The sequence below is a fragment of the Dendrobates tinctorius genome, unplaced genomic scaffold (assembly GCF_039654945.1).
Source record: "Dendrobates tinctorius isolate UK_male_01 unplaced genomic scaffold, ASM3965494v1 ptg000129l, whole genome shotgun sequence".
NCBI lineage: Eukaryota > Metazoa > Chordata > Amphibia > Anura > Dendrobatidae > Dendrobates > Dendrobates tinctorius.
In genome coordinates, this window is record NW_027361797.1 from 1,407,121 (window position 1) to 1,432,357 (window position 25,237).

The 25,237-nt window shown below is 44.2% G+C and overlaps 1 protein-coding gene across 5 annotated transcripts in view; it reads left to right on the forward strand.

Annotated features, from left to right (window-relative positions):
* The window catches only part of KATNIP (katanin interacting protein), a 268,939-nt gene that overhangs the window by 92,965 nt on the left and 150,737 nt on the right, over positions 1–25,237 (forward strand). For all 5 annotated transcript variants that reach the window (XM_073542765.1, XM_073542769.1, XM_073542766.1 and 2 more), the window contains 3 exons: positions 1,107–2,058; positions 5,246–5,956; positions 7,917–8,125. In XM_073542765.1, the coding sequence (XP_073398866.1) occupies positions 1,107–2,058; positions 5,246–5,956; positions 7,917–8,125 (1,872 nt within the window). The remainder of the gene's footprint in view (positions 1–1,106; positions 2,059–5,245; positions 5,957–7,916; positions 8,126–25,237) is intronic.

Sequence of the window (25,237 nt, forward strand, 5' to 3'; positions counted from 1 at the left end):
CCTTCCTGACTGACATAAACTTACCGTCATGGGTATACAGCGACAGAGAGTCTCTCTCTCTCTCTCTCTCTCTCTCTATCTCTCTCGTGCCATCCGTTCACATCACTTAAGAACGGATCCGCTTGTCTGACTTTTTGGCGGATTTGAACTGATGCAAAAAAACTGAAGTGTGAAAGAGGCCTTACCAGTCACTGATTCAAACCAGTTTTAACTGCTTTGAACAGGCACTCACACCTGTTCAAAGCAGTTAAAACTGGTTTGAATCACTGACTGGTAACCAACTTACGATTTTACTTAAAAAAATGCTTTGTCCCAATTAGTTTGCACAGCACTGTATTTGTATGATTGGTATTTTCATTTTTCCCTGTGCGTCTTCCCGTTAGCCTGGTTTGTATATTCTTATATACTGCTACTCCCTACTTCCCTGGATGGGGGAGAGGAAAGATAAGGTCTGATTAAGGAGCTCAGTAAGGCACGTGGTCCCGGAGTCTTCGCCATCAGAAGTAATCCGGGGAGCGGGGATGGCTAGGGTACCCCCAGCTTTAGGGATAGGCAAGGAGCCCCTAGCCCGGGATCTCTGACACTTGCGTCAAATGTGAAGAAGGTGTTAAAGGGGTATTCCCATCTCCAAGACCCTATCCCAATATGCGGTAGGTGAAGCAATAATATTAGCAAATACCGCCACTTAGAAATTGCAACAGCTTAGGTATCCATGCTTACGACTACTAACAACTAATTAACTGTCACTGTATGTATGACTGTAACAATGGATACTACTACTGCAATGGCCTGCACGAGTTAAGCAGCATAGCTAATCAGAAGAACTATATTACATTCCTAATTGGAAGTATTTGCTGTTATTATGGTTATTATTACACTTACTGCATATTGGGATAGAATCTTTGAGATGGGAATACTCCTTTAATACAGTAGTAGAATTGACTTTCCAAATCTTCATACTGCTCAGTCCTAATTCTTTTCTCTTGTTAGATCTACCTATTGCCCTTGGATATTGTGGTATTTTGGTTATTTGTTGAAATAGTTACCTGTCATTTGTACTTTGTTAAATGTCAGCATTAAAACCTACATAATTTCCTTTTTTTCAGGATCTAGACATTGGTGCAAAGCATGTGAAGGTCTATAAAGATGAAACCTTGGTGTTTGATGGTATTTTAGAGAAAGGGTGTGGTAACCAAGTATTTGACTACTGTAACACTATTGACTTACTAAATGGTGAAATGAAGACTGCCATCCCACCTCCTCTCAGCACCCAAAAAGAAGAAAGAGAAGAATGTGCTATTAGCCGCAATGAAAACCCGTGCGATCACATATTGTCACAAGCCCGGTCATTCGGATCACCTGAGGCGTCACACTTAGAAAGTTTTACAGATTTGAAGAAATCGGATTTGGCTGAAGATTTGAAAATTATGGGACCAAACAAATCTAAAATAAATCAAAGAGATGGAGAAGATGGAAACATTTTATGGAGAGAATTGAATTCCCGCAGTGATGAAAATAGGTTGTGTAATGAACTTCTTGAATTGCCCGTTAGCTCCGCACAACTTCCAAAGGCAGAAAGCAGCACTTCTATTGAACGTTCTCATTCTCCGCCAGATTCTGATGAACTGACAATAAAAGAGCAGCTGGAAAATCTTACTGGCAGAAAGCTCAGTAATTCAGCTAGTAAAACCCCTCACTGGTTAGAATCTTCATCCAGTCTTCAGCTGAAGCATTATAATCAAGGATCTGAAAAACCTTTTAACTTTTCAAGTCATTCCATCACTAAAGACTCTTTAAGAAATGAAAATAACGTAGTCCGTGACCAGTTCATTGATGAAATGCCTGCAAATCCCGAAATAAGGCATTTAGGCAGATATGACAATAAGTCAGATTCTTCTGTTATATTGGCACGGAACGCAACGGATGACTTGGAAAGCTTCGGCACAAGGATGATTTCAGATCAAAAACGTCCAGTCAGTGGAAGACGGGAAGCACTAAAATCAAAAGATAGAGAGTTAGAAAGTGAAACATTTCGAGATCTGAGCCTTCCACTGACAAGTACGTAAGAACCAATAGATGTTTTTAGAATATGATTTTGAACTCCAAGTCTATGTTAAAAAAAAAACTGGGAAACATGGTAGTCAATAGGAGAAAGAAAATACCATTGAAACAACAGTTTGAGAAATATAATAAACTGTGGAGATGCAGTAAAAAATTGTAAAAATATATATAAAAAATTACAAAATAATAATAGTTACAAATATTTCACTAAAGAAGTACACATTTTTATGTAAAAAAAAAAAAACACGCGTTTAGTATCGCCACATCCGTAAGGCCCAATCTATAAAAGTGTCACACTAGTTAACTGCTTCAGTGAAAGCCGTGAAAAAAAAAAAAAATGGCAAACTATGCTTTTTTTATCATATTGCTGGAAAAAAAGGGGGAAAAAAGCAATTAAAAAGACAAATGTAAATATAAATGGTATCGCTGAAAACGTCATTTTGTCCCGCAGAAAACAAGCCACCATACAGCTCCATCAGCGGAAAAATGAAAAGGTTATAGTTCTTAGAATAAAGCGATGCAAAAATAATTATAAAGTTTTTCTGTAAAAGCGCCAAAACATTAGAAAATGATATATAATCAGGTGTTGCTGTAATCCCACCGACCCAAAGAATAAAGTCGCCTAATCATTTAAACCTCATGATGAACGGTGTAAAAAATAAAACTAATTCGTCACCTGCTGTTGATTTTTTCATTCTCCCTCCCAAAGATCGCAGTAAGGCTCAATGCACATTTATTCTGCACTGATTACTTACACCAGAGTTTCCATCTAAGGCCAGGATCACACTACCGTGTGTGATGCGAGAAACTCGCACGAGTCTCTCGCATAAACACCTGGCGCTGCCGCCGGCACTCAGGACTGGAGTGCGGCTGCATGTATTCTATGCAGCCGCAGCTCTGGTCCTGAGTGCCTGCAGCAGCACCGAGTGTTGATGCGAGAGACTCGTCCGAGTTTCTCGCATCACACACGGTAGTGTGATCCCGGCCTTAAATCTCTGAAATGCGTGATTCAGACAGAACCTCTGGCGGAAGATTCCCTATAATGAGGCAGACGGAGGCACTGTGGACGCTGTCTGACCTTCGTTCTTGCGGTGTCCAACTTTTTAGGCGTACTGTCGGCCACAGTTTTGTGCACTTCTGAAAAGAAGGACACCGCTGAACAGAGGCCAGATGGAGTCCAGAGTAACTCTGCTGCCTCATTATAGTGAATGGATCCCTAGGGGGTTTCATCTGAATCACATCACTCAGAGATTTAGATGGAAACCCCAAAGGAAGTGATCAGCGTAGAGCGCCGGATAAATGTGATCCAAAATGTTATGTAAAATGTTCCCAACAGATGCTTCAACTCAATCACATAAAAAGCAAGTCCCCACTCAGGTCCATCATCTGTTAATGGAAATATAGGGGTTTCCACATTACTGGTAGTACAAAGGCTCTGGAAAAGCGAAATGGCTCCTCACCTTACAAAAGAAATCCAGCAAATTTTCCACACCCAAATCCAAATGCCCCCCTCCCTTCTGAGCCCCACAGTGTGCCTAAAACACATTTAACATCCACATGTGTGGCAGGGGTATAATTTCCAAAATGGGGTCACTTGAGGTGGGATTCTGCTCTTCGAGCACTTATATAGGGCTCTATATGTATGGAGTCTGCAAACTATTCTATGAAAATCTGCGCTCCAGGAGACAAATGCGCTTCGTGCCTCAAGTAGTTTTCGTCTACTAAGGAAAAATTGCACAACAAATTTTTGGGTCCAATTTCTTGTTTTACATTTTTTTTAAATTTTTTTAAATTTTTTTAAATTTTTTTTACATTTTTTTTAAATTTTTTAAAAAAATTTTTTAAATTTTTTTAAATTTTTTTTAAATAAACGGCTAAGTAACATTTTTGTGCAAAAAAAAAAAAAGTTAAAGGGAATCGGTCAACCTTTTTTTTGGCTTACAGCTGCCGGCATAGACATCGGGGGCTTATCTACAGCATTCTGTAATGCTGTAGATAAGCCTCCGATGTAACCTAAAAGATAAGAAAAACACGTTATATTATACTCACCGGGGTGGGCGGTCCGGTCCGGTGGGCGTTGCGGTCCGGTCCGATGCCTCCCTTCTTCATGCAATGACGTCCTCTTCTCCCGTCCTGTAATGGCTGCGGCGCAAGCGCACTGCTCTGCCCTGTTGAGGGCAGAGCAGAATTCAGCAGTGCGCAGGCGCCGGACCTCTTCAGACGCCTGCGCAATGCAGGACTCTGCTCTGCCCTCAACAGGGCAGAGCAGTGCGCTTGCGCCACTGCCATTACAGGACGGAAGAAGAGGACGTCATCGCATGAAGAAGGGAGGCGTCGGACCGGACCGCAACACCCACCGGACCGGACCGCCCACCCCGGTGAGTATAATATAACGTGTTTTTCTTATCTTTCAGGTTACATTGGAGGCTTATCTACAGCATTACAGAATGCTGCAGATAAGCCCCCGATGTCTATGCCGGCAGCTGCAGGCCGAAAAAAAGGGTGACAGGTTCCCTTTAAATGTTCATTTTTTCCTTCCTCATTACATTAATTCCTGTAAAGCATCTGAAGGGTTAATAAACTTCTTAAATGTGGTTTTGAGGACGTTGAGGGGTGCAGTTTTTAGAATGGTGTCACTTTGGGGGTATTTTCTGTCATATAGACCCCCCCAAGTCATTTCAAATTAAGGTGGTCCCTGTAAAAAAATGGTTTTGCAAATTTTGTTGGTCAACTTTTAACCCTTATAACTTCCTAGCAAAAAAACACTTATGTTTCAGAAATTATGCTCATCTAAAGTAGACATGTGGGAAATGTTATTTATTAACTATTTTGTGCGACATAGCTATGGTTCTGGACATAAGAATTCAAACTTTGAAAATTTGTGAAATTTTCAAAATTTTTCGCCAAATTTTCGGTATTTTCACAAATAAAAGCAAGTCATATTGAATTAATTTTACCACTATCATGAAGTTCAATATGTCACGAAATAACAGTCTCAGAATCACAGGGATCCCGTGACTCGTTCCAGAGTTGTTACCTTTATAAAGTGACATTGGTCAGATTTAAAAAAATGAGGCAATTAATGTGCAAAGTGGCTCAGTCCTTAAGGGGTTTAGATAATAATCTTTTGAACACAAGTAGAAATGTATGTACACACTTTTCTAACAATGGATTTTATTTTTAGGTAGTCAAGGAAGCGCTAAAACAAGGCAAAGGTGGGGCAGTGATCAGGAGAATAACTTGTTGGAGTCATGGACCTCTTTATTAAAATTCAATCAGTCGCACCGAGGTCGGATTTCTAATATGAATTTTGAAGGAGATATTTTTGATGAATTTTTGCATCAACAAAAGATAGGCAAACAGAACACAACCGTTAGAAAGGAGTCCGTGCATGAAATGCCTAAATCAGTCTATGGCAACATTGTAGAAAATGATGGACATGACTTTGAGATACCAGTTTTGCCTTATGGTCAACATTTGTGTATCAAAATTACTTCTACTTGGGGTGACAGACATTATGTTGGGCTTAATGGGATCGAAATCTTTTCATCCACTGGTAACCCTGTGAAAGTCGTAAAGATTGAAGCAGACCCCCCAAACATAAATATCTTACCAGCATATGGCAAAGACCCCAGAGTGGTAACAAACCTCATTGATGGCGTCAACAAAACCCAAGATGACATGCACGTTTGGCTGGCACCATTCACTCCAGGGAAGACGCACTTGATTTATTCAGACTTTGCATCCCCCTGTAATGTGGCAATGATCAGAATATGGAATTACAACAAATCAAGGATACATTCATTCCGAGGTGTGAAGGACATAGAAATTCTTTTAGATCATGGTGTCATTTTTAGAGGAGAAATTGCCAAAGCTTCTGGTACACTCAGCGGATGTAAGTGGATGGTTATTTTCCCACCTAAAGTCTTTAGTAGACCTTCCATTTTATAAATATACATATATAAAAAAAACTTTATTTAATATTAAACTTTTAGCGCCTCACATTTCTTGATTCCTCCTTTTCTTTTTCCTCTATTTTTCTCTCCTTTTCTTTTTAGGACCAAAAAATCCTTCAACATGAAGATCATCATTACATATCATTGCCCAAAAAATTGGAATAATTCTTTAGCAACATCTTAGGGTCTATATTGTTCTTTAGTTCCTTGGATGTAACGATTTTATCTCTAGGTCAGAATAGTGCTCTTTTCTGAACTGTTGTTTTTTGTCTCCTTGAAGGGGTTGTCGGATCATCTTTAGCAGGATCACACCTCATGGCTTCTTACTTCCTGGGGACGGTGCTGTTGTTAGATTGACCGTTTGGATCAGTGGTCCTGTTGCGCTGATGGCCCACGGTGTGTGCAGTCTGATGAGGCTGTGTGTGGAGTGGAAGAGGCTTTGAAGCTGTCCAGGATGGGAGCTGCTTCACAGTAGTCCTTCTACTGGATAGAGCTTGGGAACAATGTGCATGTTCGGCCAACACTGTTGGACCACAGCAGTAGCCGAAGCACTGGCAACAAGCTGTAAACAAAAAAGATATATTTATAAGGGGATACGGAACAAATTTTTAATAAAAAGGAAATTGCCAAGTTGCCCATTTTCACAAGCACTATCCATTTCTGCCTATCAATGAATATGGGAATAACCCTTCAATAGTATACAGTTGTGAGAAGGGTCATTCCGAGGTGGTCACGCTGTGAAGGTGTGGCTGTGCGTGTAACCCACAACTTAATCTATTATCTATGGGACTGCTCCATACATACATTAGTACATTGGAAACCGTGCCAATGAATAGATGTTATATCCAAGTAATGTGTTCCCTGCTAAATTAAAACTGGGGGACCACAAGCCCTCTGCTGCATTTCTTACCCCCATGATTACATGGGCATAGAGGGCAGATGGAGTGTATGCACATCAATGCTCTTTGCTATTCACTGGGTGTTATGGGAAGAGCTGAGTAAAAGCTTTACTTTGACTATCGATGATGGACCTCTACCACCCTAAAGACCCCATATGCATTTATAGTTTTCTGAACTTAAAAGGGTTTTTCACCTTCAGGAAAATGGACCCTACACACCCTGCAATATTTAAAGTGACAAACAGAGCAGGAACTCATCCTCCCTGGGTCCAGCCCTGGCTCCCCACCGCTGGTTGGTCTCTATGTTTTGACTGTTGTGGTGACTCCGTCTCGGCAGCATGTGCCACCACTGCAGCCAGTCACTCATGCTATCTACGTCGGCACAGCTGGTGATCTCGGTGATTAGCTACAGTGGTGATGCACACTGACAACGTGACTGCGACGCTGAAGCCAAAGTTGGACCCGCGAAGGGTGAGGACCAGCTCTGTTTTATTATTTTAGGTGTTTTAGAGCGTGTGGAGTCTACTTTCCTAAAAGTATAAAACCCCTTTGCGACTTCTATTCCACTTACACAACAGTTTAGTGCGAATGAGAGGTTTATTGGCAGATGATATCATGGGAGATAAGGATTAGGAATTTTAAAGGGACTCTGTCAGCTCAAAAAGACTGTTCAAAGCAAGTACTGATGCTCGGTGCACCCTTGTGTGGCCAAACATTAAGTGCATTTTCCCACTTACTTTTCAAAGCTGTCAATCAAAGAAGAGGGACGTGGAGATAGCATGAAAACAAGGAGGCGGAAAGGTGCACTTAAATGACTGGCCACACCAAGGGTGCACCGAGTGCCTGTACATGGTTTGAACAGTCAATCTGTGCGGAGATTTCCTTTAAATGTAGTTGCCCCTTTCTTTTCACTCCATGTAGATAAGATGCTGCTAGAGATGTTTGTCAGTGGCTCATATGAGAACTCTTGGCTTTATATTTTTGCTTTATTCCACTTTAGCCGCAGAACAGTTTGGAGATACAATTTTGTTCACCACTGACGATGACATACTGCAGGCGATGTCTGTATATGATGAAACCTTTGATGAGGATTTTGAGAGCTCAGATCTTCAAACAGGTGAAGAAATGGTCAAAACGCGCCCAAGGACGGCAGACAGTGGCGAGGAGGAAAGACCTTTTACACAGGCCGGCTCCAGTGAAAAATGTCAGGTAAGGACACAATACAACTATTGTTCTGCAATATACAACATGATATGAACTGGGTGTGCTCGAAGGAACTGAGAAACCAGACCAGTTAATAATATTGTCCTTACAATTGCTGTCCTTACATCTGTGACACCTCATGCCAGTGCGGCATATTTTTAGGATGGATTTTATTCCCCCCCCCCCCCCCCCCTGAAAACCTACTGAGAATAAACCAGTCAGACTGTGTATATACAAGTGCATCTCACAAAATTAGAATATCATCAAAAAGTTCATTTCAATTCTTCAATACAAAAAAGTGAAACTCATATTATATAGAGTCATTACAAACAGAGTGATCTATTTCACGTGTTTGTTTCTGTTAATGTTGATTATTATGGCTTACAGCCAATGAAAACCCAAAAGTCATTATCTCAGTAAATTAGAATACTTTATAACACCAGCTTTAAAAATTATTTTAAAATCCGAATTGTTGGCCTACTGAAATGTATGTTCAGTAAATGCACTCAATACTTGGTTCGTGCTTCTTTTGCATCAATTACTACATCAATGCGGTGTGGCATGGAGGCGATCAGCCTGTGGCACTGCTGAGGTTTTATGGTAGCCCAGGTTGCTTTGATAGCAGCCTTCAGCTCGTCTGCATTATTGGGTCTGATGTCTCTCATCTTCCTCTTGACAATACCTCATACATTCTCTATGGGGTTAAGGTCAGGCGAGTTTGCTGGCCAATCAAGGACCATGATACTCTGTGTAAACCAGGTATTGGTACTTTTGGCAGTGTGGACAGGTGCCAAGTCCTGCTGGAGAATGAAATTTCCATCTCGATAAAGCTTGTCAGCAGAGGGAAGCATGAAGTGCGCTAAAATTTCCTGGTAGAAGGCTGCGCTGACTTTGGTCTTGATAAAACACAATGGACCTACACTGGCAGATGACATGGCTCCCCAAATCTTCACTGATTGTGGAAACTTCACACTGAACCTCAAGCAGCTTGGATTGTGTACCTCTCCACTCGTCCTCCAGACTCTGGGACCTTGATTTCCAAATGAAATGCAAAATTTACTTTCATCTGAAAACAACACCTTGGCTCACTGAGCCAAGAGTCCAGTTCTTTTTCTCCTTGACCCAGGTAAGACACTTCTGGCGTTGTCTATTGGTCATGAGTGGCTTAACACAAGGACTGCGACACTTGTAGCCCATGTCCTGGATACGTCTGTGTGTGGTGGGTCTTGAAGCAATGACTCTAGCAGCAATCCAATCCTTGTAAATCCCCCCAAAATTTTTGAATGGCCTTTTCTTAACAATCCTTTCAAGGCTGCGGTTATCCCGGTTTCTTGTGCACCTTTTTCTACCACACTTTTTCTTTCCACTCAACTTTCCATTAATATGCTTGGATCCAGCACTCCGTGAACAAACATCTTATTTAGCAATGACCTTTTGTAGCTTACCCTCCGTGTGGAGTTTGTCAATGACTTCTGGACATCTGTCAAGTCAACAGTCTTCCCCATGATTGTGGAGCCTTCAGAAACAGACTAGAGGCCCCTTTACATTTAGCGATGCCGACCACGATACGACCCGGTCAGGATCGCTGGTGCATCGCTAAATGGTTGCTAGTGAGCTGCCACACAGGCAGATCTCACAGCGATGCAGCAGCAATACAGCGGTCGTTACTTACCTTTCAGACGAGGCGATCCTGACGTCCTCCCGTCCGCGTCCACGTGTCGCTCGTCGGCGCCAGCAGGAAGCCCAGCAGGAAGCGCCCGACGAGAAATGGAGCTGCGCGATCTCGTGCGATCAGTGACAGACAGCGGGGGAGATGGTCGGAGATAAGTATCACACATAGCGATATCGCTGCTGCATCACCAAATCGGTGATGCTTTAGCGATATCGCTATGTGTAAAACCCCCTTAAGGGACCTTTTTAAACACTTAGGAAGCCTTTGCAGGTGATTTTTGTTAATTGTTCTAATTTACTGAGATAATGACTTTTGGGTTTTCAATGGCTTGTAAGCCATAATCATCAACTTTAACAGAAATAAACACTTGACATAGATCACTCCGTTTGTAATGACTATAGAATATGAGTTTCACTTTTTGTATTGAAAAACTGAAATAAATTCACTTTTTGATGATTTTCTAATTTTGTGAGAAGCACCTATGATATCTCTATTTCACCTATACATGGAGGTCTGTAATATTTTAATGTTTTATTATACAAAACCTTTCCTTGATATGGTACCCAAGTTATTGTTTTTGTTAGATTTTAGAATACTGAATAATCCAGTGGAAAGATTTATATTGTAATTTATCCACATGTAAATGCACATATGGCCTCTAAGCTCACCAAGATCAACATTTTATTATTATTATCTTTTATTTGTAAAGCTCCAGCATATTGCACAGTGCCGTCCATTGCATGACAGAGGTATAAGGACCAGCTTCGACACAATTTATACAAAATCATGATACAAAATTAAGAGAGACGATCTGCTATGCTAGTCATATAAGCCCATCATAGTCTTTACAATCTTGTTAGGAAATACTGTTTTTCCGGAATACACAGCTAGCTAACGGTAGTGTCATGGTTCCACCCCTCATTGTGTCTGGGATGCAGTTACTAACAGCTTGGCTGTCCAATCTGGTACAAGGGCATGCTGAGCTGTCAGTGTGTTGATTGACAGCTTGACCATCCCATCTGAGACTTGTGAGGCGTCGGCTGTCTCCAAGTGTTCATTATGCCAGGTTATGGCCTTGCTTCTTAACTGAGCTGTGTCTCCCAGAACTCTGCCAGACGTACATACAGCTTGTAAGGTTTGTTCTCCTGTGCCTTGAGTTCTGTATGTTTTTTTATCAGGTAATTTTTTATTAAACATATTCAAAAGCTGAAAAAACAGGTAATCCCATACAGGGTAGTTCCCAAATAGTGTATTACATAAACACAATAGAACCCCACAAAAATCCCTCCCATCTTACCCCCCACCCGACAAAAAAAACCTCTCTTCTCTCTCGATGCATTTGGTCTCTCACAGCCAGAGTTTTCCAGTTATATCCTCCTCAACGCTCTCATCCATGTTAATCTAGAAGGAGCCAACCCGGGTGAGTCCAACCAAGGCGCCCATATATCCTCCAATTTCTTAATTGTTCTTCTCTTTTGGTACACATATTTTTCCATATCTATATTGTTATTAACTGCATCAGTAACTTCCGTGATTGTTGGTACAGAAGATCCCTTCCAGTGAGCCACCACTCTCTTATGAGCTTGATATAATATTCGTGAGACAGCCAGCTGGTGTCCCTCCAAGAGCGGCAAATTCTCCACCCGACCCAGGAGAGCAATATTGGGGTCTAGTACCATTTGACATTGATAGACCGTATTAAGTAAATCAGTCACATCCCCCCAAAACCTACATAGCCGGGGACAGTTCCAGGTCATGTGTATCAGATCCGCATTGGGCATTCCACACTTCCAACAATCAGCCTCTCTAGCATAGCCCATTTTCAACAGCCGTAGAGGAGTTCGATAAACTCGATGAAGCAAAAAACGATGTGACACTCTCTGCGCCTCACTAACCGAGACTTTTTTGACTTCTTGCAATGCATCTTCCCATTCATCATCTGTTAAATCACCTACATCAACTTCCCACCTATTCTTCAATGCTTCCAAGCTTGCCACTTTCTTTTCCAACATTGTTGCATATATCATGGATATAATACCTCTTGATCCTCCTCCCCCCACTACTCTATTCAACAGCGGAGTTTTGGCTGGGTTACCTAGTGGAATAAGTCGCTGTTGTGTTTCACAAGCATATCTCAGCTGGAGATATTGAAAAAATCTTGCATTAGGAATGGAAAACATCTGTATAAGATCCTCAAAGGATCGAAACTCCCCTTCCGAATAAAGCTGTGATATTAGTTTAATCCCTCTCCTCACCCATAGCTCAAAACCCTCCAATTTATTTAGCTCTGTACATGTCAAGTTTCTCCAAATCAGGGAATGCCCTGTGACTCTCTGTATACCCAATATTTATTTGGCCGTGTTCCATACCTTTTCCATGCACTTCATTGTTGGACTATTGATAGCTCGACCCTGACGGAACCGCCCCGAGTCTAGCGCCTGCACCAGTAAGTCCTTTCCCACTAAACATGTAAGCATACAACCCGAGGAACTTCGCATGATGGAATCCTCCTCCCCCAATCCTCTAAAATGCTGCAACTGCGCTGCACGATAATACAGAAACGGGTCAGGAACCGCTAAGCCCCCTAGTTCTTTAGATCTACGCAAAACCTCCAACAGAATTCTAGGAACACTCCTCTTCCAGATAAGCCCTCTAAATATTCTATTTATCTGATAAAAGACTCGACCAGGAATCCAAATGGGCGCATTGTGGAGGGCATACAAAGCTTGTGGCATGAGAACCATTTTTACTAGGTTTGCACTTCCCACCATACTCAGTGGTAGCCTGCACCAGTCCTTTACTTTTTGCTGAAATTTAGCAAGTAGCGGGGTAATGTTTAAACGCTCAAAATCTTGTATATTATGCCAAATATGGATTCCCAAGTATTTAAACTCTTTGACTACATTTAAGCCTACGGCCGATCCCAAGGAGTTCTCGGGGGCCTCTCCCACCGGCATAATTGAAGATTTCTCCCAGTTAATACGTAGACCAGAGATCACTGCGAAGGATCCAAAGACTTCCATTGCCACCCTCAAAGAAGATGGCCAATCTCCCAAAAGCATATCATCAGCATACAACGCTATTTTTTCTTGCAAAGACTCATATTCAAACCCTTTAATTTCTGGTGTCGCCCGCATTACTACTGCCAAGGGCTCAATTGCCAGAGCAAACAGCAGGGTAGACATGGGGCACCCCTGTCTGGTCCCTCTGTGTAAGTTATTTGTATTTCAGATCTCCCCATTTACTCTAATTTTGGCCTCTGGACTCGAATACAGCAGCTGTATCCAGGCAATAAAATTTTTACGGAAACCCATCTTGGCTGATATAGCCCACAGATATGGCCATTTGATGTTGTCAAATGCTTTGGCAGCGTCCAAAGATGCAACTGCTCTAGGTTCCTTTTCATCTGATGGGATCTGTAAATTTAGATACAACCGCCGGATATTAATTGTAGTTGATTTCTCTGGCATAAAACCAGTTTGATCTGGATGAATAATACTAGATATTACTCTAGACAGCCGCATCGCCAGAATCTTTGCCAAAATCTTGACATCAACATTTAAAAGGGAGATAGGTCGGTATGACTCGGGAAGACAAGGATTCTTTTCAGCCTTGGGGATCACCACTATGATTGCTTCATTTAAGGACCGGGGCAAGTGCCCATCTTCCCTAGCCACTTCAAACACCTTCAGCAGCTGTGGAAGCATTATATTTGAGTACTGTTTATATATATCTCCACAGGCAGCCCATCAGACCCTGGTGTCTTATTCCCTGCAATAGAATCTAGAGCCTCCTCTAATTCCTCCAGACTAATTGGTGCCTCCAGCCCAACAGCTTCCGATTCCGGCAGAGTAGGCAGACTAGTAGTCCCCAAAAAGCTACTGAGCAACTCATAAGAGAACCCCCCTTGCGAATTATATAATGTCTCAAAAAACTCGCTAAAAGTTGCTAGAATTGCCACAGAAGATCTTTCTAGTTACCCGTTTTTATTTTTTATCTCCGCCACCATTGTAGGGCCAGATTGAGTCTTGATCAGGGTAGCTAGCAGATGTCCAGTTCCCTCTCCCTCCCCAAAATAAACCTGTCACCGAAAATATCGTTTATCTGCAGCTTTTGAAAGCTTATGTTGGGCTGATCGTTTTTCCTCGTCCTTTAATGCGTTAAAATGTGTATCAGAAGGAGTTTTCAAGTATTGCAGTTCTGCAGAGATAACTTCCTTCTGTAGGAGTTCCCCATATTCTCTAGACTTAGTTTTAACTCTATTCACTTACAAGATCAACAATCCTCTCAGGTAGGCTTTAGACGCATCCCATATTATTTCCCTGGGGGCTGTACCCTCATTAATAACAAAAAATTATTTTATCAAGTCAGGAATCCTAGCACCTGCCTGAATAATTGGTAACCAGAATGCGTTATACGACCATTGTGCCCGTTCCTCCCTCCCGCCATTTTCCCAGTTAAATGTCGCCATAACAGGGGAGTGATCCGACAAGGCTCTAGATTGATACTCGACTCCTCTGGACAGTCGAGCTGCCTGTGGGTTACCCAGTATCATATCAATCCTGGACAGCGAGCCATGAAAGAGGGACATGCATGAGTACAATCTTGTTCGTGGATTATCTCGTCACCATAAATCCACCAGTTCCACCTCATCCAACAATCTCCCAAGGGGTGTCTGATCTCTCAATGGTCCCCCTGACCCCTGCGATCGATCTAATGTGTTATCCAGTATGTTGTTAAAATCACCCAGTATTATCGTCGGGACTCCCGGATATGTCTCTAAGAACCGAAGACTCTCCTTCAACACTGTTCCAGAATACGGAGGAGGAGGGACATAGAGCTACAATCAAACATTCAATTTCATTCAATCTGCCACTCAAACATACAGACCGACTATCCACGTCTATTTTGGAATCAGATTCACAGAACGTAGTATTTTTTCTAAACAGCACACTCACTCCCCTAGAATAAGTGGACAAGGTGGAATGAAAACAATTCCCAACCCATAGATGACGCAAAGATTGAAGTCTATCCTTTGTCATATGTGTTTCCTGCAAACATATCACTTCCGCCTGCGAAGATTTTACATAGTGAAGCACTGCTTTACGCTTAGTCGGCTCATTCAGGCCTCGGACATTCCACGTCAATATTTTAAGGTTTCGAGCCATAGTAACTACTTATGAGATATAAAAGCAATAGAGCAGCGTGAGGAAGCATTTCTCGCATATACCTAGCCGCAATACCCCATACATCAAGAGACAATTGAGAGAAAATACAAGCAAATCCCAACATGCCACCCCCTCTTCCCAACCAGTTCAATACCCCATTTAACCATAGTACTGGAGGCCGGGGGTCTTCTTCTCTATTTAAGGTACTGTCACACTTAGCAATGCAGCAGCGATATGACGCGGTCAGGAACGCTGGTGCATCGCTAAGTGGTCGCTAGTGAGCTGCCACACAGGCAGATCTCACCAGCGACATAGCAGAGGTCGGGGGTCGTTACTTACCTGTCAGACGAGACGATCCGGACGTCCTCCCGCCCCGTCCACGCGTTGCTCGTCGGCGCCACAGGAAGCCCAGCAGGAAGCTGACGACGAGAAACGGCGCAGGATGTTCTCGCGCGATCAGCGATAACCAGCGGGGGAGCGGTCGGAGGTAAGTATCACACATAGCGATATCGCTAGCAATATCGCTGCTACGTCACAAAAACCAGTGGCGTTTTAGCGATATTGCTAGCGATATCGCTTAGTGTGACAGGCCCTTTAGCGCGAGAGTCCAGACCATTAACCATCAGCTCTCCAGAAAAAAGGGAAGCGTTGTTAGCAGCTTATCACCGCCATCAATCAGGAGCTACAAAAAAAAAATAAATGAAAAACAAATCCTTTCCATACCACAGTTCGCTCCTCACATTGCCGGAGTCCTCGTTATCCAAATATTTTTGGACGTAATGCAAAATGGAGAGAAGAAAAAAATTGTAAAACAAGAAAAGGAAGGATTAAAAAAACATCAAAAAATTCTTTACACTCTGTAGCCCGCATGGACCACCAGAGCGGACTTAAAGTGTGCAACAGGGCAGAAGGGGAGATCCATCATTACTCCGCCGACAGTCAATCCAGAGGGAGGTATCTCGAAAAAACTACCAAAAGACATTTAGTGCAGATCTATTATCATGAAGTAGTTCATACATCAAGGATAAACAGACTCAAGTCTCCGAATGACGTAATGTTTTCTCATTCTTATCCAGCCAATCCCTTGCATCCCTCGGAGACTCGAAGAAACGGGTATCTTCCATAGCAGCCACTTGCAGCTTGGCCGGATTCAGCATTGAGCAAGGCACCTTTAAGGATCGCAGCCGGCGTTTATCATCCTGACATTGCCATCTCTTATTTTGAACTTCAATGGAGAAATCCATATACAAAGAAATTTGTTGCCCATTTATTGTTAGGGCAGTCTTATCTCTAGCCTCCCTCACGATGGCGTCTTTATCCATGTAATGAAGGATTCGTATCAAGACCGTGCGTAGCTGTGCCCCAGGCGGCTGAGGTTTAATGGGGACCCTATGGGCTCTTTCTATCGCAAACAATGAGGACAGCACATTATTCCCAAACGATTTGCGAATCCAATCCTCAAAATATTCCACAGCTCTATTTACATCTGCCTTTTCTGGGACCCCCACTAAACGCACATTATTGCGGCGCGTCCGATTTTCCAAGTCATCCTGCTTGGCTCTGAGTGCTTCTATTACTTTGCCGTATTGTTCAACTCGTGTTCTGACAGGCCAAAATACATCTTCCACCTCACTCTGTCTCTCCTGCAGCTCAGTGGTTCTGTTATTTAGGGATCTAATGTCCTGCCTCACATTCCTCAGCTCATCTTTAATGTCTTTCATCTGCAGGGCCAGCGCTGCGTTCCCCCTTGACACAGCATTCAGAACATCAGTGAGGGTGGGAGGATTATCAGCCTGTTCCACAGTGGCCCTGAGCACAGGGTCCTGCATCTGTTCCCCAGTATGAGGCTCTATGGCGTCCTGTTATGAACGAGTCACCGGAGGAGGAAAAAACAAAAATGCAAGCTAAGTCCAGAAAACCGGAGAGGTTGGTAGCTAACGGATTGCAGACCCCTGATCCTATTCACACAACTAACAGTAGCCGTGGAGAGTTCCTACGGTGATCCTAGACACCTCGTCACAGCCGGAGAACTACATAAGCCTAAAGAAAGAAAGGGGAAATCTAAACTGCCCCAGAGCAGACCCCAAACCAATAGACAGCCCCCAACATGTATTGTCGGTGAAAACAGATGAAAACACAAACACAGGCAGAAAGACAGGCAGAGCAAACGATGGGGCCCAACTAACTAGATAGGAAAGGACAGAAAAGATGCTGGCTGCAATCCGTAAAAATCCTACCAAAAATGTCCCAACACGTCTGATAAGAAAAACGGCCCTGAAGTCACTAGACTTCAAAATCCCTATATCAGCACTCCGATATATTCTGAAGACAGAGCAAAAGAGATTTAACCGATCACGGACAAAATGGAAATTCAGCAAAGCCCCAGCCGGGGCTTGCTGAACACAAAACTAAGCAAATCAGACAAAATCTCATGGAACAATAATAGAGCAAAACTTAGCTTTCTGAAGACAGGAACTGAACTGGAGGCCAGAGCTCAGAGCAGAGAAATCACCAGCAACCTTACAAGGGCGTCGGCAGCCTTATATCCACTCAGATTCCGGATGTCCAATCGCAATCCACCTGTTCAGATGACAGGTTTCTCCCATCCAAATCAGTTTCACCACCTCCTTTCACCAGCAGAGGGAGTTCATCGGACATCAAAGATGAACGAGAAAATGAGCTCACAACAGCGTCCCTTGCCCCCTGCATCTCCTGGGAGCCATCCACCTCCATCTGTCCCGCATCTCTCTCTAATCCAGCCTTTACCTGCTGGCAGTGTGTAGGAGAGCCAGTGGTGGGGGATCGCACATATATCTGCAGCCTTTCAGCTGTCTCCCTTCTCCTCTCCTCCGCACGTGTCCCGGCTGTCAGCCCACGCTGCAGTGCGGCGCCATCTTGAATTCCTCTCTCCTCACCTCTCCCCCGCCGCGTCTTCCTCATAATGGCGGAGATCTCTGCTGCTGACCTCCCGGTCACCGCCTGTCAGCACCGCGGGTCCCAGAGGAAGACAGTGAGACTGTCCAGACCCCTCAGGGCTCAGGATAATGAAAGATAACAGGATAATTTCACTGGCGCTCCTGTGTCCTGCTTCTTCTCACATTGCTGGCTAGCTCCACCCCCCTCTGAGTTCTGTATGTTTGATCTGTTGCCTGACCTTTGACTTCACTCTGACCATCCGACTGTTTAACCCCTTCAGCTCTGATCCATTATTTTCCCCGTTACTCTGACCTCGAAACGTTACCTGACTACGCTTTTGTCTCTTCCTTCTGTTTATCACGTACCCTTCTGGCTTCTGACCTTGGACTCCCTGACCATTCTGACTCAGGACTTGGCTGTAGGAAGTGACTAGCATCACAGGTAACAAAAAACTGACCGTCACATCCAAACATAAATTAGGTCTGAACAGGTGCTTACCTAGAGTAGCCAACTCGTATACAATCAAAAAAGCTGCACACTGTACTGCTAAAACATGAAATATGAAAATTGAATTGCATTACTGTACTAGAGATATGAAAAATTGTGAATGCTTAGCACATAAATTGGCCAATTCATGTGTGCCCGGCAGCCACAATAAGGCGATTCTTGTTGCCAGGATCTAATGCCAATAGTCTCTTAGACTGAAGTATATATCTCTCTGGAGAGGTAGGATCCTACTGCAATTAAAAATGCCTGAGGCTGAGGGGCGGAGTGCTCAGTCAGAAGGCTAAGGCCGGGGGCACACTTGCGATTAACTCTCACGAGTCTCGCGGCTCAGTACCCAGCACTGCTGCCGGCACTCGGGACCGGAGTGTGCGGCTGCTTGTATTTCTATGCAGCTGAGCGCTCTGGTCCGAGTTCCGGCGGCAGTGCCGGGTATTGAGATGCGAGACTCGTGAGAGTTTCTCGCAAGTGTGACTCAGGCTTAATACATATAAATAACAAAAGACTGACCGTCACATCCAAACATTAATTAGGTCTGAACAGGTGCTTACCTAGAGCAGCCAAACAAAAAGCAGCACACTGTAACGCTAAAATATGAAAGTTGAATTGTGTTACTGCACTAGAGGTATGAAAAATTGAGAATTTTCATATTTCATGATTTAGCGTTAGTGTGCTGCTTTTTGTTTGATTGTATATGAGTTGGCTACTATAGGTAAGCACCTGTTGAAACCTAATTTATGTTTGGATGTGACTTTCAGTTTTTTTAAATTCGTATTGGCCTTCTGACTGAGCACTCCGCCCCATAGCCTCAGGTGTTTTTAATTGCAGCAGGATCCTACCCCTCCATAGAGATATAGACTTCAGTCTAAGAGAGGATTGGCATTAGGTCCTGGCAACGAGAATCGCCTTATCGTGGCTGCCGGGTAAACATGAATTGGCCAATTTATGCGCTAAGCAGTCTCAATTTTTCATATTTCTAGTGCAGTAATGCAATTCAATTTTCATATTTCATGTTTTAGCGTTACAGTGTATTGCTTTTTGTTTGATAGCATCACAGGTAGACCTTTTCGGTTACGTTTGGGGAAATACGGATTTGGCCAGGTTGTATTTTCTTACAATTTACTCCGTTTTACCTAAATTAAACAGCTTCAAAGGCTGCTGGGATAGGCGATAACTTATAGTTCGGTAGTAATCCACCCTGGATTGGCAGAATGGAGCTCTTTTATCCCCGTTAAAATGGAGTGGTCGCTCGTGTTTGACCACTGCTCTGTTTATTGTCTCTGGAGCAGCAGAAAGAAATAGGGCGCGTTGCTTGGCAACCCCACAGGGGATGAATGGGGCAGCAGTCAGGCATGCACAACAGAGATCTAAGTGCTCCATTCTACTGATTGCTGTGAGCCCCAGTAGTCGGACCCCTGCTGATCTAGAAGTTGTCATCCAACATGGAGATGGGTGATACCTCCTCTTCATTTCAGAACCCCTTTAACGAGAAAGACCAGCCAGTGGAGTATTTAATGGGTACTCTATAATCTTTATATTGTATAATAAGTTGGTTGAGGATGCACCAGATCTGACTCTGTCATTCATCTATTTTTTGCGTGATCCATAAGTCACTGTTTGCAAAAATGTTATCCAATGGAAAACCACTTGAACTCTTGAATCATATGGAAACTTTTGAAATAGAAAATTATTTTTTATGTATGTTAGTGGTTACCTTTTGGTCAGTTTTTTTCACGCCCCTCCCTTATAGGCAATTTGCAGCCTGATCCAAGTTTCAGAGTTTTCACAGCACTTCAGTGGCAGTGTAATATAGGCTGGAAACTCGTATATCAGCACACCTTCTATCCTGCACTCATTTCCTCTTTATATACGGTACTTTCCTTCTTTTCAATAACTGTGTTCTCCCTGCCCTCCCTCAGATACTTTATCTCCTCTACATGCTGTGGAAATCTGTGTACAACCCCCTCCCTTGTGCTACCTTTAGCACTGATAGAAGGAAAGGAGCAGTGAGATCTGTCATAACCAGTGGCAGAAGCTCTGATGGATTTGTGACATCTTTTACCAAAGTGCGCAGCTAGATAAAGGCCTTAGTCACTTTATAGTAGCAACATGGAAGAACCTTTATAGTGAAGCCTATTTGGAACTTTGCTTTGTATTTAGAAATCAAATGAGCAATAAAAAACAATTTCTGCTAGCTATATGAAAATGGAGTGAAATGTCATAAGATACCGATGCCACATGGAGCCATTTGCCTATGGTAATGAGTCGTGAAAAAATCGACAGCTATGCTCCAAGAGTGACTAACCATACAGAATAGATCCTATATGCTAGTGTCATTCTACAGGGGGAGAATAGGAAACAGCGCTGTACAGCTGACTGTTAGCGGTGGTAAAAGCTCTCCTGTGCTCCCTTCAGCCACGTGCGGTGCTTATATTTCCGCTTCTCTGTATTCCATAGCCCTGCTCATGATGATCAGGTGCAGAGTTCACATTGAAGACACTGCTCAGCTGCGGCCAGTCTGACAGACTGAAGGGCTTCTTGCATAAATGAAATAAAGCTGATTTCTTATAGACCCTTACATTTTCTAGTATATAGTTGTATGTATGTGTGTATATACATACATATATATACATACATACAGTGGGGAAAATAAACATTTCATACACTGCCGATTTTGCAAGTTTTCCCACCTACAAAGAATGGAGAGGTGTGTAATTTTTATCATAGGTACACTTCACCTGTGAGAGACAGAATCGAAAAAAAAACAGAAATCACATTGTATGATTTTTACATAATTAATTTGCATTTTATTGCATGAAATAAGTATTTTATACAATAGAAAAACAGAACTTAATATTTGGTACAAAAACCTTTGTTTGCAATTACAGAGGTCAGACGATTCCTGTAGTTCTTGACCAAGTTTGCACACACTGCAGCAGGGATTTTGGCCCACTTCTCCATACAGATCTTCTCCAGATCTTTCAGGTTTCGGTGCTGTCACTGGGCAACATTGAGTTTCAGCTCCCTTGAAAGATTTTCTGTTGGGTTCAGGTCTGTACTCTGGCTCTCCAGAACTTTGAAATGCTTCTTACGGAGGCACTCCTTAGTTGCCCTGGCTGTGTGTTTCTGGTCACTGTCATTCTGGAAGACCCAGCCACGACCCATCCTCAGTGCTCTTAATGAGGGAAGGAGGTTGTTGGCCTTAATCTCGCGATACATGACCCCATCCATTCTCCCTTCAACACGGTGCAGTTATCCTGTCCCCTTTGCAGAATAGCACCCCCAAAGTGTGATGTTTCTCCCACCATGCTTCACGGCTGGGACGGTGTTTTTGGGCTCTACTCATCCTTTTTCCTCCAAACTCGGCGACCACATGACCTTTTCTCATGCCTACTCTAGATCATTAGCAAACTTCAAACGGGCCTAGACACGTGCTGGCGTGAGCAGAGAGACCATGCTTGCTAGGCAGGATTTTAATCCATGACGGCGTAGTGTGTTACTAACCGTAATGTTTGAGACTGTGTGTCACGGTCATGCATGGCTGGACACAGCGCCTCCAGCAGGGCAGAGTTAGATGACACGCGTGACCCTGGATACACCGCCTCCAGTTAGGCGAACTTAAATAATAAAACGTGCAGCTGGATACGCCGCCTCCAACAGGTGAATTTCGGAAATACACGCAAGTCTGAAAACCCCGCCTCCAGTAAGGTGAATTTAAACAATAAAAGGGAAAACTTGGGTAACAATGGCGGCCCTGAGATAGGCAACGGGGACGTGGAGACCTCCTGCACTCCCCTGAGTCAGTGTCTCTACACTCCTAACGTTCCCTAGGCCGGTTCCGCACCGGGCGACGCTCAGGATACCTTTAAACCCTAGCTCGCCCTACACCTACCCCTTTCTAGTGTAATGGCCGGTGCAGAAACTAATCCCACCACTGCACTAAAACACACATAAGGAAAAGAGACAAAACAGGGAAAAACCACTTAGCTTTGCTCTGTTGCTTACGCTCCCAGCAACAGAGCCCACCACCTGCGTGTATCTTTTCCTCCGACCGGATCTAACACCATAGTGCAGCCTTGGAGCAAACAGAGTCCACCACCTGCGTGCAGCTGTCCAGAAACAGAGTCCAGCATATGAGTCCAGCTTTCCAGCAAAAGAGTCCAGCATCATGAGTGCAGCTCTACACCATAGCTGCCACTCCACCAAGCCATGCAAGAACTCCTTGCTGACACCATAGCTGCAACTCCACCAAGCCATGCCAGCCCTCCTCGCAGACACCATAGCTGCCACTCCAGGACTCTCACTGAGCTGCCTGGGAATCTCCTTCAGCTCCATCCTTCACCCAGGCTTGCTTGTAACTGAGGACTATCACCAACAGTGATTACCACACCTGTGACTCTTTTATAGCAGAGTGTTATGATTGAGTCACCGTAGGAGGCAAAAATAGAAATGCTAGCTAAGTCCAGAAAACCAGAGAAGTTGGCAGCTATCGGATTGCAGACCCCTGAACCTATCAACACAACTAGCAGTAGCCGTGGGGGGCTCCTACGATGCCCTAGGCCCCTCGATCACAGCCGGAGGACTACATAGCCTAAAGACAGAAAGGGAAATCTAAACTGCCCCAGAGCAGACCCCAAAGCAAAAGGCAGCCCCCCACATATAATGACGGTGAAGCAAGAAGAAAGAACAAAACACAGACAGAAAGATAGACTGAGCAAAGATGGGGCCCAAGCTAGCTTAGATAGGAAAGGACAGGAAGGCTGCTGTCTGCAATCCGTGAAAACCCCTATGAAAATAAGAGCCAACAAACTGACAGTAAAAAAGGCCCTGAAGACGCTAGGCTTCAAAAAAGGCTATGTCAGTACTCACGAATATTCTGAAGACAGAGCAACAGGCAAAAGGAGATTCAGCTCACCCCAGCAGGGAATGGCAGAATCCAGAAAAGCAAGGAAAACAAAACACTAATGCAAAAAGGCAAAGCAGAAATCTTAGCTTTAGATGAGCAGGAATCAGACTGGTTTCCTAGAAGTCCACAGAGAAATCACCCGCAGGCCAGAAGGGCGTCGGCAGCCTTATATCCAGTCATTAACTCCACTCAGCCAGTCATCATCATCAGCCCCAGGTGTTTGACAATCAGGCTCACTACCTTTCTTCACCAGAAGAGGGAGTTCCTCGGGCCTCAGTAGTGAAGGAGAAAATGAACTCACAACAGCAGAGCCAGCAATCACACCTGTTTTATAATTACATGCACAAAACTAAAGAAACAGAGTGCAATGACGCTCCCCACCACCGGGGGGCAAATTTAGAACAAAAGACACCACAGTGCAATAATCCTAATGACCACGGGGGGCAAAAACCAAACCTGAGCAAACAGCTCAAAGAAAAAAAGGTTACTTGTTCCTTTTTCTCTGTCTTATCCAACCTGGATCATGACAGTACCCTCCCCGTAATGAGGGGCCTCTGGACCCTCAAGACCGCTCCTCATTAGGGAACCACCTACAGCGGGGATGCCCAGATCCAGAGTTCACCCCAACCACTACCTGACACATCAGGTTAATGACAAACGCACTGCTGCTATAAGCAATGTATGTTCTGGAGGAACCACTCATCTCCAAAGCGCCGACCTGGGGAACGAGTTATGTATGTGTATGTTCGGTAAGAGCTGGTAAGACTCCGCAACACAGTTCCACAGGATGTTTTTTGGTGGCCACCTATACATGCTCGTTCACACACAGGTCCGGACCTGAACATTTATTGCCACACATTCGTTTGTCATAATTCAGTGAACTCATTCTGGGATCAACAACAGAGGCGTCCCCCTGTGTCACCACACTCACACCCCCGCTATTCACCAAGGGAACACCACCCTCCAATCCTTTACACCACGAGGTCTGCGCCTCCCAGGGTTGGCTAATGGCGAGGGTTGAGATTTGCCCCTACTCCCCCGCAGCGCACCTGCTGCTCACACTGGAGAGGAAGGGGCCTGGAATATGGAGGAAAAATACACTCCCTGGTCGCCTTCCTCCACACCACCAGGAGGGGGCGGCTACTTCGGTGGTATGGAAGATTTGGCGTGAGCCCCACGGACTATAACACCAGTTTGCTCACTACAGGGACGTACCCCTTCACCTCGGGGAACCCCAGACAGCACCATGGAGACACCAACTCCACCCACCTGTCTGGGTGCGTCCGTCAGTATGAGCAAGTCCCGCTCCCCAGCAGCGACTGTAGGGGGCTTCATTGCCAGCCGCTATTTGATTTTCCGGATGAGTCAGAGGGAGGGCCCCAGACCCCGATTACTGCTGCTGGAACTGCTTACACACCATGCAGCTCCTCACTCACCCTAGTGAGGCCCAGCAGCAATTGCTCACATATCTGAACATGGCCAAAGGCTCACCAGAGAAAAAGTAAAGTTGGTGATAATGTCACAGTCATGCATGGCTGGACACGGCGCCTCCAGCAGGGCGGATTTAGATGACAGGCGTGACCCTGGATACACCGCCTCCAGTTGGGCGACTTTAAATAATAAAACGTGCAGCTTGATACGCCACCTCCAACAGTCGAATTTCGGAAATACACGTAAGTCTGGAAACCCCGCCTCCAGTAAGGCGAATTTAAACAATAAAAGGGAAAACCTGGGTAACAATAACAACGGTGGCCCTGCGATAGGGAACGGGGACGTGGAGACCTTCTGCACTCCCCTGAGTCAGTGTCTCTACACTCCTAACATTCCCTAGGCCGGTTCCGCACCGGGCGCCGCTCAGGATACCTTTAAACCCTAGCTCGCCCTCCACCTACCCCTTTCTAGTGTAATGGCCGGTGCAGAAACTAATCCCACCACTGCACTAAAACACACAT